This window comes from Trachurus trachurus (genome assembly GCF_905171665.1).
Source record: "Trachurus trachurus genome assembly, chromosome: 9".
Lineage (NCBI taxonomy): Eukaryota > Metazoa > Chordata > Actinopteri > Carangiformes > Carangidae > Trachurus > Trachurus trachurus.
In genome coordinates, this window is record NC_139895.1 from 32,286,532 (window position 1) to 32,306,825 (window position 20,294).

The 20,294-nt window shown below is 40.4% G+C and overlaps 1 protein-coding gene across 1 annotated transcript in view; it reads right to left on the minus strand.

The window, feature by feature from the left end:
* Positions 1 to 9,598: 9,598 nt before the first annotated feature.
* Positions 9,599 to 20,294, minus strand: part of nsmfb (NMDA receptor synaptonuclear signaling and neuronal migration factor b) — a gene marked incomplete at both ends in the record, with an annotated part of 77,259 nt that continues 66,563 nt past the window's right edge. The window contains 2 exons of the mRNA XM_083978221.1: positions 9,599 to 9,696; positions 13,422 to 13,497. Of these exons, the coding sequence (XP_083834347.1) occupies positions 9,599 to 9,696; positions 13,422 to 13,497 (174 nt within the window). The remainder of the gene's footprint in view (positions 9,697 to 13,421; positions 13,498 to 20,294) is intronic.

Sequence of the window (20,294 nt, forward strand, 5' to 3'; positions counted from 1 at the left end):
TTCTACTTATTTCAAGTGAAATTTGTTTGAAACAAGTGAAAATGATCTAAAAAACAAGTTGATTTTTAGGTGATGAAACTTATTTGGAAAGATATTAGCTTTGACAAACAAGAAACAAAGACAGATATTCTTGGAAAGATTTTGAGTTTTTGCAGTGTATGAGTGCATGTGTGTGTGTCTGTCTACACTTGTACAGCTATACATGTGAGGACCAGTTTGAGTTTTAAACCATCAGAGTGAGGACATTTTGGGAAAGTGAGGACATTTTGGCCAGTTCTCACTTTCTCAGACCCCTTCCAAAGGCTGTTTGAGGGTTAAGACTTTACAATAACTAGGTTATTATAATTAGGTTTAAGTTAGGTTGAGAGTAATGGTTAAGGTTAGGCATTTGTTTTGGATGGTTAATGTTAGGGTAAGGGGCTAGGGAATACATTGTGTCAATGAGTGTCCTCACAAAGATAGCCATATAAACTTGTGTGTGTGTGTTTTATACACTCCATGTATCCTTGTTTGGTTGTGTATCTTCAACATGTTGAACCCTGTTAGTCACACACCAGATTAGCAATCACAACATGAGTTTTAATGACTGTAGCTAACAATGTACATCTGGGGCCTCTACACATGTGTTGCTGCCATCTGTTCAGTTCATGATGACATTTGGTAATCGCAACGGAGCAACAATATATATTAGCACCCAAGGACACAGTTATAAAACATCTCACTTAGTCATGTCTGTTTGTCAGTCATTCTAGAGAAATTGAGACAGAAATTAAAGCATTAATGACATGGATATGTTATTGAGCATAGGCTATATATTATCTGATTAAAAAAAAAAACACACATCCCTCCTCTTACCAGTGAGTTCAAGTTCCATTTCTACATTGCTGTTTAAAAGGCAGAATGAAGGTGACACCCAGAGCCAAGCAGCAAGGTGGCCTAAATGACAGTTGCTGTGATCTGTGTCACTGAGACATGTGGTTACTTTTTGTGGACGGTGCATGTCAGATCTATGTAACAGTGCGTCTTTCTTCTGTACTGTACAAATTGTGACTTGAGAGAGATATTGTTCCACAGAATATTTTGTTGAGCAAAAACCGGAACGGTTGTTCAATATTCATGTGTTTACGACTGCTCATTTTATTCCCAAAGCCCTGAAAAGATAGTTTGTTTAATGAGTATTTATTTTCATTTCTTAGTTTATGTAATTTCCTGCTCAGTATTATTATTCAATAATTGTTTTTGACTCCAATTATGAATATGATTTGATTCATTCATTCATTTTCTTTACCGCTTATCCTGCACTAGGGCGAGCTGGAGCCTATCTCAGCTGACTTCGTTTTTTTTTTCTGATGTTTTGATGACATAGATAGATAGATAGATAGATAGATAGATAGATAGATAGATAGATAGATAGATAGATAGATAGATAGATAGATAGATAGATAGATAGATAGATAGAATAATGGTGATCCTCAGTTTTTCATCTACCACCGTCATTGTACTTCCCAACGATATTAGCATGGTACACAATAACAACTAAGTTATACCATGGTCTGGATAACTATTCAATTCTGATTGGCTGCAGGGTGTCCATTAAAAACAGTTACAGGACGCATATGAAAAGATTTGAATTATTGCACTGGCTCAACTGCTAGTTGATAACCATGGCAACAAAGATGTAGAGCATAACAAATTTTTTTTTTTTCAGCGCACCACCCTCTGACCACAAGACTCTGTAAGAGGTGCACTGGCCTTTTGAAATAATGTAATGTGACTCATTTCCCTTTCATTTTTCTTCCTCCAGATGAGAGGTTTAGTCCACTCATGGCTTGTGATTTTAACTATTGGGTTAACACATGTAAGTATTAATAGGCTAATTGATTTAATATTTATTTCTTTGGTAAGCAGCATGGGAGGGGTGAACCGCCCGACATGAAGCCCATCCAGCATTATCCCTTTACATAAAGAACATGGTAAACCTTTTAGGTAATAAACATCTGTGTGTTGTAGCATTGACTGTTGTCACTTCCTACTGTATTATTAATATTAGTTTAGTTGATTGTTACAGTCAGGCATCAATTAACAATCAATCAACCTTCAATAATTTAATTCAAACAAACTTAATTCATGAATGTTATTGAAGAGGTGTACAGTAGGCTGAAGCTGTTCAGCTTATAAGTGCCGACCCTTTAATTCTTCATTTCAGTTAAACCTATGGAGCTCTTTATGGTTTCAGTGTAGCAGAAAATAACATAAATCTTATAATCAACAGATGAAGCCTAAATAAATAAACAGCATTAAAGCTGCAGTCAAATTCCAAATGATCAGTCCTGTTTGTATCTTTCTAGCATACTATGTTTTAATTAAAGCTAGCTTCACCCCAGCCACAGAGATACACAGGGATACACATGCTTTTTAATGTAGTATTTATGCTTGGTTGTTTTAAGTTAAGTTTCCCTCTTAGCTCATAACTCCCCTCTCTTTCCTTAATTTTTGAATATTGTTAGGGTGTAAATTATTCTTTACTTTGTATATTATCTGTGCAGTTTTGATTTTCTCTAAGTCAGCGAACTTTAATGTTCTCAATTTGATAAACAAATTAGTGGTTGTATCCTGCATGATTTACTATCCTTATGAGCCTTTTTTTGCACAATATAAAAAGGTTGGAGGTTGGTTTTGTAAGTGTTTCCCCATATCTCTACACAGTATGACAGGTGGTAATATGAGCATGTTGCAATTGTTAATGACATCACTCAGTCAATAAGAAGACAGTGACACAAGCTGTGTAGAACTAAGGTTTACTGGAAAAAAGTTTTAAAAACAAAATTTTTTTCTCACATGTACCCACATTGTGCAATGCAATCACATTTCTTTGCTAGTAGTTCAGATACAATAAATTTGCCACACTGGATTCAAGTTCCATCTATAATGTTAATTCTAAGGAAGAACCCAAAAGCTCATCGAAGCTACCCAGATATATTTGTTACTCTTACTAGTATCAAAATCAACAGATACAGTATACAGTAATGTTAATTGCTATTATACCTTTTTATAATAAACAAAATCTTCTTTATCAAGACATATAGATGATCAACATGTTTGTTTTGGAGCCTTAGCGCAGCAGCTATCTCTCCTAGAGTCTCTAGCTATTTTAAAATCTAATGCTCAGACTTAGAAGTTGATGCAAAGTGAAACAGACGTTACATAAACGCATTATTTTCCACTCTTCCCAAAACACAATCGCGGCCTGACTGGCAGCGTCAGGGTAATGAAAGCAGCATCTATCTATCATCCTCATCAAACTCAATCACACTCCCAACTGAGCCCTGGCAATCTTCACAGAAGCTGGCGAGCCTGTGTAAGGTGGGGGTCCGCGCCTCAGCCGCAACACAACGTCTCATTTAGAAACGAACAGGAGGGGGGGAGAGGTATTCAAAGACCAATCTGTTGATTTGTTTAATTACTGCATGTTCTTGTGAAATGGAAATGGATTCTACAGTGAACCAGAATGACCAGCACAGAATCCAGACTCTGTGTAACTTTGCTTGCTCAACACACTTTTCTTAATGGATTCACATTAGGATCCACATATACGGCCTGAGATTTGGTTTTGTTACGTCATAGCTGCCAGCGTCCACCAAAGACTTGCCAGGGCTGTCCTCCCTGCAGAGCCCTCTGCTCAACTCCTTCAGTGTTAGGGAAACATTATGTCAGGTGAAGACTCCTGCTTTCTCCAGTGCTCATATAGTAAGAGCCGATTCTGACCTTAAAGGACAATTCTGGGTAAATTCAACTCGGGGCTGTATTTTCCTAACATTTTAGGTCTAAAAGAAGGAATCTGAAGATTTTCAGTTTAATTGTTCCTGTTTTGCGGTAGTTGTGTCTGTCCCCGCATCGCCATGGCAGCGATGAATGGGAGCGGATGGGTGTTCCGATGCTTAGGCTGTTTACATCCCTCAAAGCCGCAATTTATTTCCAAAGACAGTGTCAGATGGCTACTCAAACATGCACCGAGAAGTTTGTTTACTTCAAGCAAGCCAACGTGATTGTAAAACTAGATCTAATTCAAAGTCTCGCGCGAGACCCAAGTTGACGCGCTCGGTGTGTTCACGTGCATTCGGAAGCTCCCGTTTGTGTCATAAACACAGGAACTGATTTGCTTGAAGTAAACAAACTCTTCGGTGCATGTTTGAGTAGCCGTCTGTAGAAAAAAAAAGTTTAGAATAAAAGAAATAGAATCGGTTCTGACCTGGTTATAACGATAAGAACAATAATTAGAGTTAAAACTGAAATAATAAGTGTGAAACCAACCTTTTCATAGATAAGGAAGCCTAACAACGTAACTCAGAGAGGAGAAGCAAATGGGATGATAAATTATTGTTTTTAGTGAGATGGTAGCAGAAAGCTAACACAAGACAAAGTTTAATCAGCTGCACAGTTTGAGGTCCTAGTAATGGTTTGTGAGTTTATTCTCTGATCACAGCCTCAGGAAGGCTCAGTGAAGCTTGATGGCAGATAATGGACCTGTATTTTCTTTGAGATCAGAGAGCTCATTATAAATGCTTCAGGCACGTGTCAGTTCAACGTTTGCTATTAAACCCGGCAGCAGCAGGATTAAATACACTGAAACAGAGCTGAGCAGGTATGTAATTAGGCTCCGGGGTTCAGACTCTTATCTTTACTGTAACTGGTAGCAGAGGAGAAAGCAGACGAGTCATTTCTGAGCAGGATTAGCGCGAGACTGTTCACCAGGAGCCGAGCAGCAGGCGGCCCGCATTCTGCTGTCACTCTGCCACACATTTATCACTTTGTATCTGTCCATCATCCACAGCACTGTAAAGCAATAGTCATTAAAATTCAAAGGTATTACACGCTAATACAATACCCTGAACTATGTATTCTATTCTTCACATGAAAAGAAATTTGAAACAACCATACAGAGATATAAGTGTATACATAGTATATTGCTACGGAAGATTTGGAGAGCAGGTGATAAGGTTAAACAAGTACATATCAACATGAAGCAGAATCATCAATGTACAACTATTACAAAGGTCTGATTCTACCTTCAAGCAAAGAGATAAGTAAGTAAGCACAGCAGACATACTGTAGGCCTCCAGGTTCAACAGTCAGGATACAGTGTTTTCACATTACATTAACTTTGAGGTTATGAACACAGAAGACCAATAAGAAGAAGAAACCTATATGTGACATCATACAGCACTAGTTCTATCAGTATAACAGCACTGATATTTAAACAGCGCTGTGAAAATGTGCAATATATTGTATATATCAATACAATTCATTTTCCATTAACAGCAAACCTGTCAATAAAATCATAAAAAGGGCTGTTTAGAACACAGAAGAAATAAAACAGATGAAATTCAAATCAAAGCTGTGTTCCTACAGTTATATGATCTTGTTACAAATAAACACTTTTAAAGGACTTGACTACTATTATAGATCTATGGTGTGCTGGATGAAGTAATGGCACAAACAATGGATCATATCAATGAAGTAGTAGTAGGTATGCTATAAGTGTAAGTGTTGTAAACCTCCCATACACCGGTGTAACCAGCCACCATGGTCTTAGCTGTTCATTGTTACGTAGTGAGTGATCTGGTGATTTGTTGCTACTGTGGTAGGTATTGAGTTGCCAGCAGTGTGTTCTGTATGTGTGATGACCGGGACACACTGTCTGCATTGTGTTTGCTGAACTGCTGCAGCTTGCATTGAGTGTATACGTATCCATACTGCAGCTCTGTTAAAATATAATATCTATCAATAGCAGAGACTTGATTGTTAACTGTTGTCATAATATTACATCAGGTTTCTGCTATGATGATTTACAGTAGTACTTGTGGCCTCTGTGGTCTCTACATGCAATTACTAAAATATCACATTCAGATAGACATAGAGACAGTGGTGAAAGGTGTCCACTTAAAGCCCCAGTATGTAACTTACTTGGGTCAGGTAAACAATACGACGTCACCATGACAACATATTGTCACGCCTGTATTGTTTTGCCTCGTGCTGGCGGACCACTTGTTTACATAGACGCTTGTTTATCCTGTTACATGCAGCGTCTGTTGTCTGTCTGACGTCTGCCCAATTTCATGTGAATGCAACATCAAGAATATGTTCCGATATGCAACCGCACCGCTAGATGGGGGGAATTCCTACACATTATACCTTTAATGTCACTGCATCTTGTTTTGTGTGATGTTACTGTAGTATAACTATCAATAGATCTTTCAGTCTTTTGTATCATGAGTGAAATATTTGTAAGACACTAATGCTCTAGAGGATAAGTGGCAGTGTAATCTGCTCTAACCTGTTCATGTGAAAACCCAGATGTTCAGCAACCACCATGCAGCACAGTCAGTGTGTCCGAGACATGAGCATTTCGATGTGACATTTGTAATAGAAGAAAGAATGCAGAAACTCTGTCAAGGCCAATGTCAAACATACAGCTGACTTCCAATGCAAACACACAGGTGAAATCATAACCTCCTAGACAGAGGCAGTTCAGATCATTTACACTGATACATGGATATTTTAAATACAGATAATATTATATTAACCCTCCAACTAATCAATAAGTTTTCAGTAAAGTCAAGAATTGATTATTTCAATACTCCATCTACTTAAAGGGCTTCAATCAAGGCAGTTAATATTCAATAGTGGGACTAACCTATAATATCTTGTCTTATTTAATTTTATACATATAGATCCTCTTTGGTAACCAATGGGGTGTTTCAAATCCTCAGTGTTTGGGTCAATGCCAATAAACCTAAATATACACTGAGACACAACATGTTCAAATGCAATGGACATTTCTTCCAGCTCAAATGACTTTCATGGATCAAGAAGCAACAACAACAAAACATTGCAATGTACAGGTTAGGCTGATTTACACACACACACAACTTTACATATGGAGGAAAACTGGGATATAGAGGCAGGATGCATACAGTTATGTGGACATATGAAACAACGTGTTATTATTCTCAAAGTCCATCCCTGAATCACCCCTCGCCTTGAAACTAAATCCACATCCTAATCACGGTCCTGCAGCCAAGCTACTGAAGATATGAAAAAAGCAAGCAGTCATTACTCCCAGTGGATTCTGCTTATTCTTTCCTGTCTTTGTGGGGACATTGGGTCTGCAGAGGTTCACCAACACACACACATAAAGCGAGTTTAATCAAATGATGAACCTGCATATTTGAGGGAGAATATTATAACAAGAGGACATGGCCACCTCAGCACAAGCTTGAGATGGAGCAGTGTACATGCCACTCATCCGCTCTGACAGCACACGTATCCATTAAAACAAACAACTCTCTCCAAAAACGTTTACTGTTAGTTTTAAGTAACTTTACGCTTCATTAGTGTGAGTATTTTGCAGCTTTACAGTGTAATAGGGAATAAGCCCTTCTTTAACAAAAATAGAATTGCTTTTCATAAATACAAGCTATATAGGCCAATAATGCATTAGGCAAATACTGGCATTTGTTGTAAAATGGGTTATAAATTTGATATAAGTACGACGAGCGAGCGAGTAAACTTAATAATGCCTCTGTGGTGGAGTGTTCGTTTTTTTTTTTTTTTACCCTAGTTTTAGTTTTAGTACATACAGATAAATTCATTTGTCATGATGAGGAGGACTCAACATGTGAAAATAAATGTATAATATACAACGTCTTCTGTCTGAAGGAAGCTGTTTAAAGTTGGAGAAAAAACACCTGATGATGTCATCGTGTCCAATGATGTCACCCAGGTTTGTTTGTTTATTGGGCTTCAGACTTACACTGTGTTGCAAAAAGTGGAAGTTAGAAATTGAAAGACATTGGTATTTACCATACAGAAAAAGACAGTCTCTAATTGCATTGTGGGAAATATAGGACTGTATGATGTATGTATAAATGTAGGAGTTTGACCCACACTTGGGCTTTAAAAGTCAATATATTTCACCCTCTGCTGTTTTGCCTTCGACCAGTCTCTTTTGTTTTACCTCAATAAGCTCAGTCATAATAAATATTAATGTATCTAATGGGAAAAAAGACATACACATCATTTAAACTATAAAATATAACATCTAAAATCTAAAATGTCAAAGGACATAATGTCAGAAATGATTGCGGTGTGGACTGTGTTTTGACAGACAGGCATTCATATTGAGATATTCACTAAAATGAATTAGCTAGCACTGGTTTAAAGAGTATATTAACACAAAAACAACAATTTGGTGGTGAGGAGAAACACAAATAACAAAGTGTGATATCACCTCTGCCACTCCATTGCTACTTTGAATGATTCAAGCTAAGTGTCTAACCAGAAATTCTCATTTACTCCCCAAAAAAATATGAGTAAATTGAGAATTAAAGTGAATAAATTATACAGTACGGTGTGAACGCTATCAGTGTGTATATGTGCCTATTTCATATAAAGACGCTGCCAGTGGTGGTCAGAGTCTAGTGTTGTAGTGTCCGCCTGCAGCCTCAAAAATGCAGGTAAAATACAGACACGCACAAAAAAACACAAGCACACTAAAAAGAATCAGCACTCACGAACCGACAGCTCAAGAAAGAATCGCAGTCGTCGGCTCAGCGGGGTCAAATATAACGCTGTAATGGTTCAAAACATGCGTGGATACGTGTGTCTGTTCGGCTACAAGTTGACCTGAAAGACTATGAAAAGTGTGGAAAACCTCCGCCCCTCCACACACAAGCCGAGATATGACATCCCTGACGGTGGATTGGCTCTGTGTGGAGTGTGTAGGCCTCGGATTCTGATCTACAGTATGTTGCCAACAGTAAGTCTAAGTACAATTCTTAGTACCAAACAATGGGATTTAACCTGAGTTAATACAACAGTCTGTACAAAATACTATACAGTTATTTATCTAGAAAAAAAGAAGAAGCTGTGTTAAGTCAAGACATCTAAATTTTCATTAGACTAATTTAATGTCTAGATTTCCACACGATAGCACGGCTGGGATTCTCTAATGCTCCAGTAAGCACTTGTTTATTTACATATAGGCTCTAATTCCCTTGCAAATAACCTCCACACCCGACAAAGAAAGCGCTTCCATCCTCTCTAAGCCTCCGCCGAGAGAGAAGAGACGAGGCAAAGAAACAAACAGACAAATAAGATCTGTCACCCTCTAAACTCTGGCTGCTCTCTGCTGTCACTCTTAGATCCTCTCCGAACTCAGGAATCTAGTAACTCTACTCAGTGTCTTCTGACACATTTAGAATAGGATGATGAGTCCCTCGCTTCTTCTCCTTTTCCCCCAGTCCTTCTCCTCTTTTTTTTCTCAGAGAGATAGGCAGAAAGTGAAAATGGATAAAGGGGGGGAGGGAGAAAAAGTACACCACTGGTTGAAACTACAGGGCCACCGTGTCGCTTCAGAGTGGGACAAACAAGACCCAAACTTGCACCGCTTGCTTGCTCCACTTCTGCCACAGAGCCGGTCCAGGCACCGTCCCCTAAGGCGCCGCCTCTTCAACCAAACGCCCCGTCCACCGTATAACAACAGTAGGCTCACACTGCGAGATCACCGGCCGTCAAAGCCAAAGGAAGGCGGGAGACGTCACAAGAGGTCGTCGTAGTCCAGCAGCTTCGAGTGCTGGCGGCTTTTCCACAGGCGGAACAGACGGAAGTCAAAGTACGTCTCAATCATCTCTTTGCCTGCAGTGGAAGGAGAAAAAAACAAAGAACAAGTTCATTATGAAAGAGAATGTGAAGATTCGACCAACTTTACAGGCTTGTTAGAGTTTGATCCACACTGTAAAAAAAAAACTGTTAAAAAAACGGTGAGTAGATATTACAGTCAAAATTCATTAAAATACAGTGTATTATAGTTGATAAATGCCCATTATACTGTAAAATGACATACATATTATGTCAAAAAAACATTGAAAACCAGCTACCTCAGTGGATGTGTTGACACAGGAATAACTGCTGTAGAGCTAAATACTGAATGAGTGCATCATAAAAACAGAGAGCAGCTGAGTTGTCTGAGGGAAGGTAACTATCAGAGTGGGTGACCTGCCAAAAAAATCACATGATAATATTTTGTCTAGACTCCACAGTCCACAGTCTTAAAGGGATAGTTTAGTGTTTTTGTAGTGGGGTTGTATGAGGTACAAATGTCCCCTCAGTATAATATCAGCAGTAGACAGCTCTCTGCTCTGCCCCAGTTAGCCATAGCAGCTCATAGAGCTGGAGAGAGAGTATGTTAACCACAAACAAGAAGTCCTATCTCATACACCTATCTCATACATCAGTTTAAGTGTAAAATATAGCCTATACAATAATAAAAAAAAAAGTTTATCTGAACTAACCAACTCACTCAATATTACACGTAGGTAGGCTGGCCGAGGCGCTGTATCACTACGCCTATTTGGGACGGACTCTTAGTGGTATGAAGAAGAGGCGGAGTCAGGGGTGTTCCTAGACACTTTAAGGCCCCAGGCAGAAGCACTGTGAAGGCCCCTTCCCCAACCACGGGCCACAGCTCTTAATTAATCCCAAAAGCCCAAACCATTAGTGATTAAATTTTGCAAAGCATACTATGCACAATGTTCTACACAGCCATTGGCAACATGTTGTCATGATATATACCATTGTCAGCCATCTCTGGGGGCCACCCAGAGGTAATTGCCTCGGTTGCCTGCCCTGTTACAACGCCTCTGGGTGGAGTGATACTCACTTATGGTACTTTTCCACTAGTGCGGCACGGCACGGCCCGCTTTTTTTGCTTTTCCACTAGCCCTAGTACCTGGTACCAGGTACCATTTTTAGTACCTCCTCGGCCCTGGTTCCAAGCGAGCAGAAGCGATACTAAAATGTGACGTCAGCCGACTGCCTTCCACTGATTGGCCAGAGCGTCGTCACTGGAAGAGTCGCAGGCGCTACGTCCGACATGAGAATCAAACCCAGAAATTTCAAAAACAGAGCGGCAACAGCGGCCGCGGATCTGTACCGAGACTGTTGTTATTCCTTCACCTGAGTTAAATGTTGCTGTGTGTAAAACCACACTGTGGTCCGTAATCGAGGAACAGACGAGTGAGTTTGGAGCTGACGAGCGGATCGAAAAAAGAGACGGACAATGTGACCCAGCGATCACCCCCGTGCCGCCCCCGCCCCCGCTGAGGAGGTACTAGGAGAACTCAGCTGTAGTGGAAAAGCACCTTAACCGAGCCGAGCCGTGACGTGCCGTTCCGTGAAAGTGTAGTGGAAAAGTGCCATTAGACTAGGGGAAGTCTAAGTGAGTTGGTTATTTCCGGATAAACTGGTGTATTATTTTGAGATAGGACTTCTTGTGGGCAGAGAAAATACCCTCTTAGTTTGGGTCTGTTCACAGCTGTTTATCTCCTCTATCTCTGTCCAGCTCTATGAGCTGCTAGGGCTAACTGTGGGAGAGAGCTGTCAACTGCTGATATTATACTAAGGGGACATTTGTACCTCATACAACCACACTTCAAAAACACTGAACTATTCTTTTGATAAAGAATAATAGTTAACCTGTATCCTGTTTCTGGTCTGATTTATTGTGAAAGTCCAGCATTCGTATCCCTGCTGCTATTACGATGCTCAGGTGGAGAGCTGGTTCATGTGCTGCTACAACCAAATTTGCAGAGGCTGCAGAACAGGACAAGAACTGCTGTTTAGCTGTTTTGCTCTAGCTTGGCAGAGACTGAACTTAACCTTTGTCTTGTATTTGCTTTCTGCTACTATCTCTTCTGTTAGGGTCGATTTTGACCCGTGTCTTCAGCACTAAAAATATTTTTTTCATCCAATTAGTTTTTCTTCTCTTGGTTACATTGTTAGTCTTCCTTATCCATGAAAATGTTGGTTTTAATATTTTTGGTGTGGGCCCCTGGGCCTTTTATGTCAGTATACCCCTTGACTTCGATTTTCCTCTTGTCAGCTTTCTGCTACCATCACTTGTGTTAGGGTCAGTTCTGACTGTAAAACACAATTATTTACCATTCTATTTGTTTCTCATTCTGTAATTCTGTGTATTTGATCATTTTTATGTTATGTGTAGGGACTACAGATGGAAATTAGCTGTGAGCTAAATCTGGTGCAACAATCTTTTCATTTTTTCCTGCAAATGATTAATGTAATTGCACACTGTCCCTTATTAAACTAATAAACTAAACTAAACTAAACTCATCTCTTGGTTACGTTGTTAGGCTAAGAGGTTGGTTTTGCACTTATGATTTCAGATTTAACTCTAATTGTTGTTTATATCTGGGTCAAAATCAACCCTAACACCACAAAATCATAATTTTAACCAGAGCATTTTAGAAGTTTGTGAATTTTGTTTTATTTTGTTTATATAGGTTCCTGATGAAGTCAAAAAGCCTTGATGGAATAAACAAATCTATGCGGTACTTTTATGCATTAAAAACCTAAAAACGGGTCAGTAGCGCCCCTAACACAAGAGAAAGGTTAAATATGTAAATACACTGGAGAAAGATTTTATAGTGTGATCTGTCCAATTAATCTGCAGAGTTGATCGTACTGTATGCCACAATATAAGGTCATCAGATCAGATGAGATTAACACAAGTGTTTAACATGCCCATGTGTAAGAACTAAAATATGGAATGACAACTTGCTTATCTATGCTAATGAATTCTAGTCTAATACTTTCCATGACCTAGAAAAAAAAATGCTTCAGTCTGCTCAAGGCGATGTATGAGCACTTCACTCAAGAAATCAATATGCAAAAAAGCGATCTGCTCGGAAAGAAAAGATAACCTCATATTCAAAATGCAAAGAAAAAGCCGAGGGCAAAAAGACAGCGTACAAACATCTCAGCCTCTGGCTTTCATCAGATACGGAGGTTTAAGTGCTGAACTCTGCCCTGCGATAGGCCGTTAAATTAATAGATGTTTCTATTATCTTTCAACACTGAGTCCAGTCATATGAATAAAATACAAGTGCTGGATGTTTTCTCGCAGCTGGAGAAAGGATAGAGATGAAGCCGAGTGTGCTGGCTGAATACAGGACAGGAAAAGCCATCGAGGGAATAATGACATTTTAATAGGGAAATAATTAGCGCGGCGTCAATAGACGTCGGAGGAATGAGTGATGATGGATGCACCGAGAGCTCAGCAGAGTTCTCACCTGTGTTTGCTCACACTCCCTTATGTGCTTTTTTCATTGCTGAGCAGCTTTACTGGCATTGATTAATGTCCACTATTAATATTCAGTGGGTGTGCTGGTGAGGCCGATAGCACTAAATCAATACGGATACTGTACGCATACGGTGCAGACATGCATGGCAGAGGAGGAATAAACATGTTTTATCTGTGTGAAAACAGCAATAAAGGGACATCACAACATCTGTATAATTGTATCTGTATGCAGTGTGTGTGTCTATGTGTGTGGTGCTCTCACCCTGTGCAGAGAGCTCTAGTGGGGACTTGAATTCGACTGAGGAGGGTCTCATCAGCCTCTTCAGAGTCTGGATAAGCTGCAGGGAAAAGGGGAAGGACAAAGAAAGAGAGGGAGAGAGTTAGAGCGAGGGAATGCTGTTTCAAATGCCATCAGGCGTTGGGAAGGAAAGCAGAGGAACCAGTGACAGAGATCTGAGTGGATAGAGAGAGCAGGAGGAGCTCCCGCGGCACTTTGATTCTGTCTGTGTGGCACCGCAGCCGAGTGTGGTGTGAGAAGGTCAACGTGCCACTTACACTGCAGTAAATGATTGTGTGTGAAAAGCACATGAAGCGATGTTTTCTCTGATCTGTAGAGTGGTAAAGGTCTAACAGAGCAGGATTCATGTTTTTATTGTAAACATGTACAGGTACAGTGAGCAGGGGGGGAGGGGCGTGGCACTGCCATTTATAAACAGACCTGGTTAACTGATACCAATGCCAATGCCAACAATTACGATTACGAAAACTTTATTATCCATTGAGTGGAAATTCCTCTTTGGTTTCACCATAGACATCAATAAAAAACATTTCAAGAATAGAAAAATATAAAATAGCCTACAGCATTAACTGTACTTCACACATTACCCATTCAAGTACATAATTTCATAAAAGCAGACCACAGTATGAATTAAGTTTACAATTGTAGGTCTAAGACCTGCCTTAGAACCTGCTGTGTAGGGAAACCCTCAGCAAAGGAAAAAACAGGAGTAAACAGGGTAAAAAGCTACCGCATTCTTGTCTTATTTATTGCGTTAACAGCTTCTGGGACAAAGGAGTTTTTGTAATGGTTCTTCCTTGCCATCAGTAGTCTATACCGCTTCCCCGAAGGCTAAAGCTCAAATTTGCTGTACATGTGATGAGAGGAGTCATTAATTATCTTCTCAGCTTTAATTCATCATAGAGGCAGCTCAAATGTTTCAATGGCTTCCCTAAAATCTTAGAGGCCATGTTCACTATTTTCTGCAGTTTGTTTCTCCCTTTAATATACTTTTTTCTGCACCACATGATCATGTTAAATGATAAAATACAACAATATATGTTGATTGCATGATAATCATGTATAAAAGCTTTTCAAATTGACGTTTTCATTTTGTGGGAATGAAAAATATATATATATAAAAAATGTCTAATCTAATACCTCTCCAGACCCCCTAGGAGCTGCGGACCGTATATTGAAGACCTCTGCTCTAGATTAATGTGTTAATCATGACTCATTAGTACCTTTAGTAAAGATGGGAGCCACTTACACAGTATAAAGTAGTTTAGTAATTTAGTTAATCAAGTACAAGGTACATGTAAATGTGTAGTTTGATCATAAAGCTTAAGCTAAGCCCCGCCCACCCAGACCCACCATTCAAATTCACATGATGAAGTTCCTCTGTTCCTGAGTATTTACTTGAAACTATAAAACAACGACTATAAAAACGGCTATTACTGAATTAATATAAATGAAATACAGATTAACTCAGTCAGCGATTCTGTGTTAAATGAGTTTCCCTGGGTTGGATAGTAGATTACCAGATGATGTGAAAATGTCTGTAGAGATTTGAAGGAGATTTCTCATGATCGACTTTATGACTAAAAACATACCAATGACTCAACTGACAAAGAGACAGATGGTTAGTCTCCAAGGCCGTCTTTACACTACACGCTTCAAGTGACCCAGTTCAGATTTTTGTCCTCTCAAGTGGCACAGTTTGGATCTGTAACCTTAACATGTAAACAGGAAAAAAATATTGGATTTGGGCCTCCTCCATGTGTGGAAATAAATCCTATACTGTAGGAATCAGATACTTGCCATTATGTCTGTAATCTATACAGACAGATCAGATATTTCCTGGCATTGGGAGTCATATGTCATCAATAATGTGACAATTAATTCTAATGATAGTGTTTGTAACTGATGTAGCAGTGTTTCACGCAAGCAAAGCAGGTGTAAATTATTTAAATCAAGAGGAATCGGATAAAGGCAAAAAAATTGGAACTGGGCATCAAGACCTGTAGTGTAAAGACAGCCTAATAGAGTCCAAAGATGATACACCGGTTGATATTATAGAGAGTATACGAGGACACCGAGCTGGTTCATTCCTGTAAGTGACTGATTGGATCAAGAAGTGTAAGCAAGCAGCCCTTCCGGGTTTCCAAAGCAACACATTTGCTTTCAACAGAGAGCTACAGAGAATGTCATTCATCAAATCCAACACTAGAGTAGAATGTGACTTTATGAGAGAGGGTGCACAGTTGTACAGCTGACATTTTCGGCCTGGCATCAGTCACCAGTTATTAAAGAGTTCACAGTAAGGCCACATAGAGTTTATGTAGTGAAGGACTTACTCTTCCTGTCCTCCCACTCTTTACTGGAAACCAATTTTTCAGCTGCCTCGTTGAGCTAATCTCACTCAGCGCCTGTAGTTTCCTCTTTGTGGCTGTGACACAGACTATCTGTTCTGTACTTACGGTCCTCATTTTGTCTGCAGTCACAACCACAACCACAGCCCAGCATTTCCTGTTTCCACAGCAGGCGGCAGCACATTATGTTTTATTAAGTCAGTAAATCAATCACTCTGGGTTCCTCCTGTCCACATACTGGGCTCTAGTTTCGTCGACCAGGTGAAGTCTGTGATCAGCGCAGCTTCGCCACGCCAACGGGGCTGGACCAGGTCCATTTCGCAAGATTCGTGGGCCGCGCAGTCAGACTTAGACCAGCGTAAACCCTCCCCTCTTCCCTCCCACCGGCGCAAACGGCGAAGAGGGAGGAGAGAGGGCGGGAGGAAGACAGGAGGAGGAGAGAAAGGCGTGGAGTGGGTTTGACACAGCTGAGTCAGATCTTCACCAATCAAATGAGCTCCTCTCCTCACCTTTAACTGCGCGGAGGGCGATGCGCGCTGCAAGTTTGTCATTTTATACTTGGACTGGACGGAGGAGACAGCGACGCCAGAGGCCGAACCTCTCCCCGGAGGAAACAGCTGTTTCCCCGGAGGTCCGAGCTCAGAGTGACCAATAATGAGTTTACTAATATACTTAACCAGGATTGATCTGATACACTGAGAACCCCTACGCAATCTAAGAAACAACAACTATAAACTAATAAAGAAACTCACATTTATTCAAACCCTGTGTATAAGATCAGAGGTGTAGGCTACACTAATCACAACATAAACACACACCATGTGGATGAAATCAGCAAGGACGCGCTCTCTCTCTCTCCCTCTCCCTCTCTCTCTCTCTCTCTCTCTCTCTCTCTCTGTCCGTCTCTTTTTTTCTCTTTTTTTTCTGTGATAGAGATGCTGAGTAGGCCTACTGTAGTAGGCTATATACTGACTATCTGATAGCGAGGCTGTTGTGGTGGACTAAGAGAGATAATGATTTGTGTTTTGTTTTTCATTACGGCTGCGTGATGCGGTCGCACGTGCTTATGAATTAATAAGTAAATAAATAAATAAAGCGATCATCACAAGGGCAGAGTGGTATCTCAACACGGCAGTGACATGCAGTCATCCACCCTCAGTCCTGCTTGGGACATCCACAGCTGCTTTTCAGTGCCAGTTCGTCCCTGCTGTGTTAATTCAGGTGGAGTTTCCATTACGCACCGACAGCCTTTGATCTCTGCTTTGATCTGACGTCAGATGTGACGGGACAATCTATATAGATATAAATTCACGTGTTGATTCCGTTAGTTGCATTAAATAGTGGTTATTGTGGATATTTATTGCATTGAAATGTGTCTGGAACTGTGGAGATCTGCCTGTGAGGTCTTGGTGACGTGTGTGCACTGCAGGTCAGTCAGCCAAACTTCCACTGCACCTGCTGCGCTCCGCGCTGCGCTGAGACTAGACCTGGTTGGAGGTGGCGAGCTTTCAGCGCAACTTCGGCGGGACATTTTCGGACGAAACTTCCACTGCACCAAGCAGAATCTGTGACGCCTCCCCCTGCTGCGCCGCCACGCCTATCTCAGCGCAGCGCGATCTACAAATCTCCCAATCTGACTTTGCGCTAGGCTGCGCTGGTCGAAACTTGCATTAGACCGGCTGCGCTACCTTGCGCCACCTGCGCTGCGCCAGCAAACTAGGGCCCACTGTGTCTGTGAGGAGCAGTAGCTGAGGCGGCTGCGTAACAAGCACAACGTGACAGCATCAAACTGATTGCAGTTGGATTTCTGTTTGAGGATAATTTGAGGTTGAATCCTTGACCCACATGAGAGTGAACAGAATAAGCCAGGGACAGGTGGGGCAGTAACCTTTTTTTTTCTTTGGAAATGTTATAATTAATGTCTTATTATCAGTATCTATTGATCAGCACTGAACCACTTCTAATTGCTTTAATTATCTTAATTGTTTTAAATATTTTATGTACTGTGTTATGTTGTCTGTGTCGGGGGCTCTCTGTAATGGATGCATTACATTTTACTGCACAACAAATTGATCTACACTCTTAGAAATAAGGGTTCTTCTAGAAAGGCTCTACCAGGAACCAAAAAGGGTTCGGTAACACTTTACAATAAGGGTCCCTTAATTAACGTTAGTTAGTACATTATTAAGCATTAATTAACTTTATTTCATCTCGCATTGACTATTGTAATTGTAATGCTCTTTTTATGTGTTTTAACAAAAAGGCTGTAAATCGCCTTCAAACCGTGCAGAACGCAGCTGCAAGGCTCATAACTGGATCTAAGAAAAGGGATCATATCACCCCAATTTTATATTCCTTACATTGGTTACCAGTTAATTTTAGGATTCATTTTAAGATTTTAGTACTTGTTTTTAGAGCCCTCCATGAACAAGCTCCCTTGTACATCACTGAGCTGCTGAGACCCTATTCCCCCTTACGTTCACTAAGGTCATCAGACCAGAAACTCTTGATGGTCCCCCGCACCCGTTTTAAAACACGAGGTGACTGCTCTTTCCAGGCCTGTGCCCCTCGCCTTTGGAATGCTCTACCATCGACGTTGCGCAGTATAGAGTCCACTGAAGGTTTTAAGAAAGAACTTAAAACTTATCTTTTTAGACAGGCTTTCAACTGATGTTGACGTTGTGGGGCCTCTGTAAAGTTTTCCTGAAATTGTGCTGTTATGTATTTTTTGTTGTGATCTCTGTACTGTATTGTATTGCATTTTATACTTGTTGTAAAGCACTTTGTGATTTTACCTATGAAAAGTGCTATATAAATTAAACTTACTTACTTACTTACTTACCAACTGTTTACAGGTATATTAACAATCATTATTATGTATTACTTAGGATTAGGAAACACGTTAATTAATGTAGCCTATTAATAAGCAGTTAATTAATGTTTACTACTCAAAGTTAGTTAATAAATTATGAAGTAGGGGTGGTGCGTGGTGCAGTGGTTAAGGCGGCCGCCCCATGTAGAGGCTACAGTCCTCAACACAGGCGTACCCGGTTCGAATCCCGCATCGGGCAGACCTTTCCTGCATGTCATTCCCCCTCTCTCTGCCTCCCCCTTTCCTGTCTATCTCACTGTGTGCTGTCGAATAAAGGCAAAAACGCCCAAAAATATACTTAATAAATTATGAAGTAATAATAAAAGTTGAACAATGTAATTAGTTATCATTATGTATGCATTACTCAGCATTAATTAACACATTATATATTAATGCTTAATAATACTAAGTACTAACTAACATTAATTAAGGGTCCCTTATTGTAAGGTATTACCAAGGGTTCTCCTATGAGGACAAGCCAAATAACCTTAAATGGTTCTAGTTAGCACTTTTATTTCTAAGAGTGTACATGTACAGCAAAGTCACCTGGACCCTGAACCTGCACAGTGTACTGCACCAGCACAGGGGTAATAACAGCTTTGTTGAGCCGTTCACAAACGTGTTGTTCACATCACAGTGACTGAGTCATGAACTGAAACATGAATTGTTCAGCCAGGGCTCCTGCCGAGCACTGGAGATTCAATGAAGAAATCGTTGGAACAAATCTTTTTAATGAACTGATTCTTGTGATTCAGTAAAAAGAACTGCTTTCCCCAACACTCGATTTTATTCCTTCAACAGAACTTTTTCGCAATAAAACTCCACTTTCTGTTTGTTTATACAATAATTCCGTAGATCTGTAACAAACCACTGTGTCACTGATTGTATCCAAGAGCTCTGCCGGCTGTGTCCCATTTAACTGGTGACAGTCTACAAAGGATGGATAAGATTAAAGAGGATTAATCAGAGCGTCATCACCAGCTCTCAGACACCTCAAAGGCCCCAAACCCATGTCTCCTGCTGGCTCTGGGACGCTGATAGAGCTTCTGTTGGCCCGAGGAGCCTTTGAAATGCCTTTTTAACCAACTGTGACATGCTCAGTGTTGAAATGTGGATTTGATAGATGGCAGCCCCTGAAATGGGACACAGCGGCATGTCTTTTGCTCCTGAGTGGCCAACCTCACTGAGCGCTCATACGGCTACATGTGACGTTTCTTTTTTGTTGTTCTCGGCAAAGACGTTTCAGTCAGAAACACGCAGGATTAACAGATAAAGTGTCTCCTCTGTATCTGTACATCTGGATGATTATCACACCTGATGATACTGCTTCTGGCAAACACACCTTCACTACCCCCTTCCCCTCCCCCTCCCTGTCCTGCTTCTCACTCCCTGGGGTCTGGTCCAGTGCCAGCTGGTGTGCCATCACACATGGAGCTTTGCAGCATTTGCAGGTTTCATCTCCCCAACACTCTGCTGTGTACCAGCACTAGGAGAGGGTCAGATTCATCTCTATACAGTACTTTTTCTTTCTTTAGTGAAAATACACTATATATAATTGATAATTAAGTGAGGTTAAAGTTTATTTTTCAGTCAACACATGATGACATTATTATT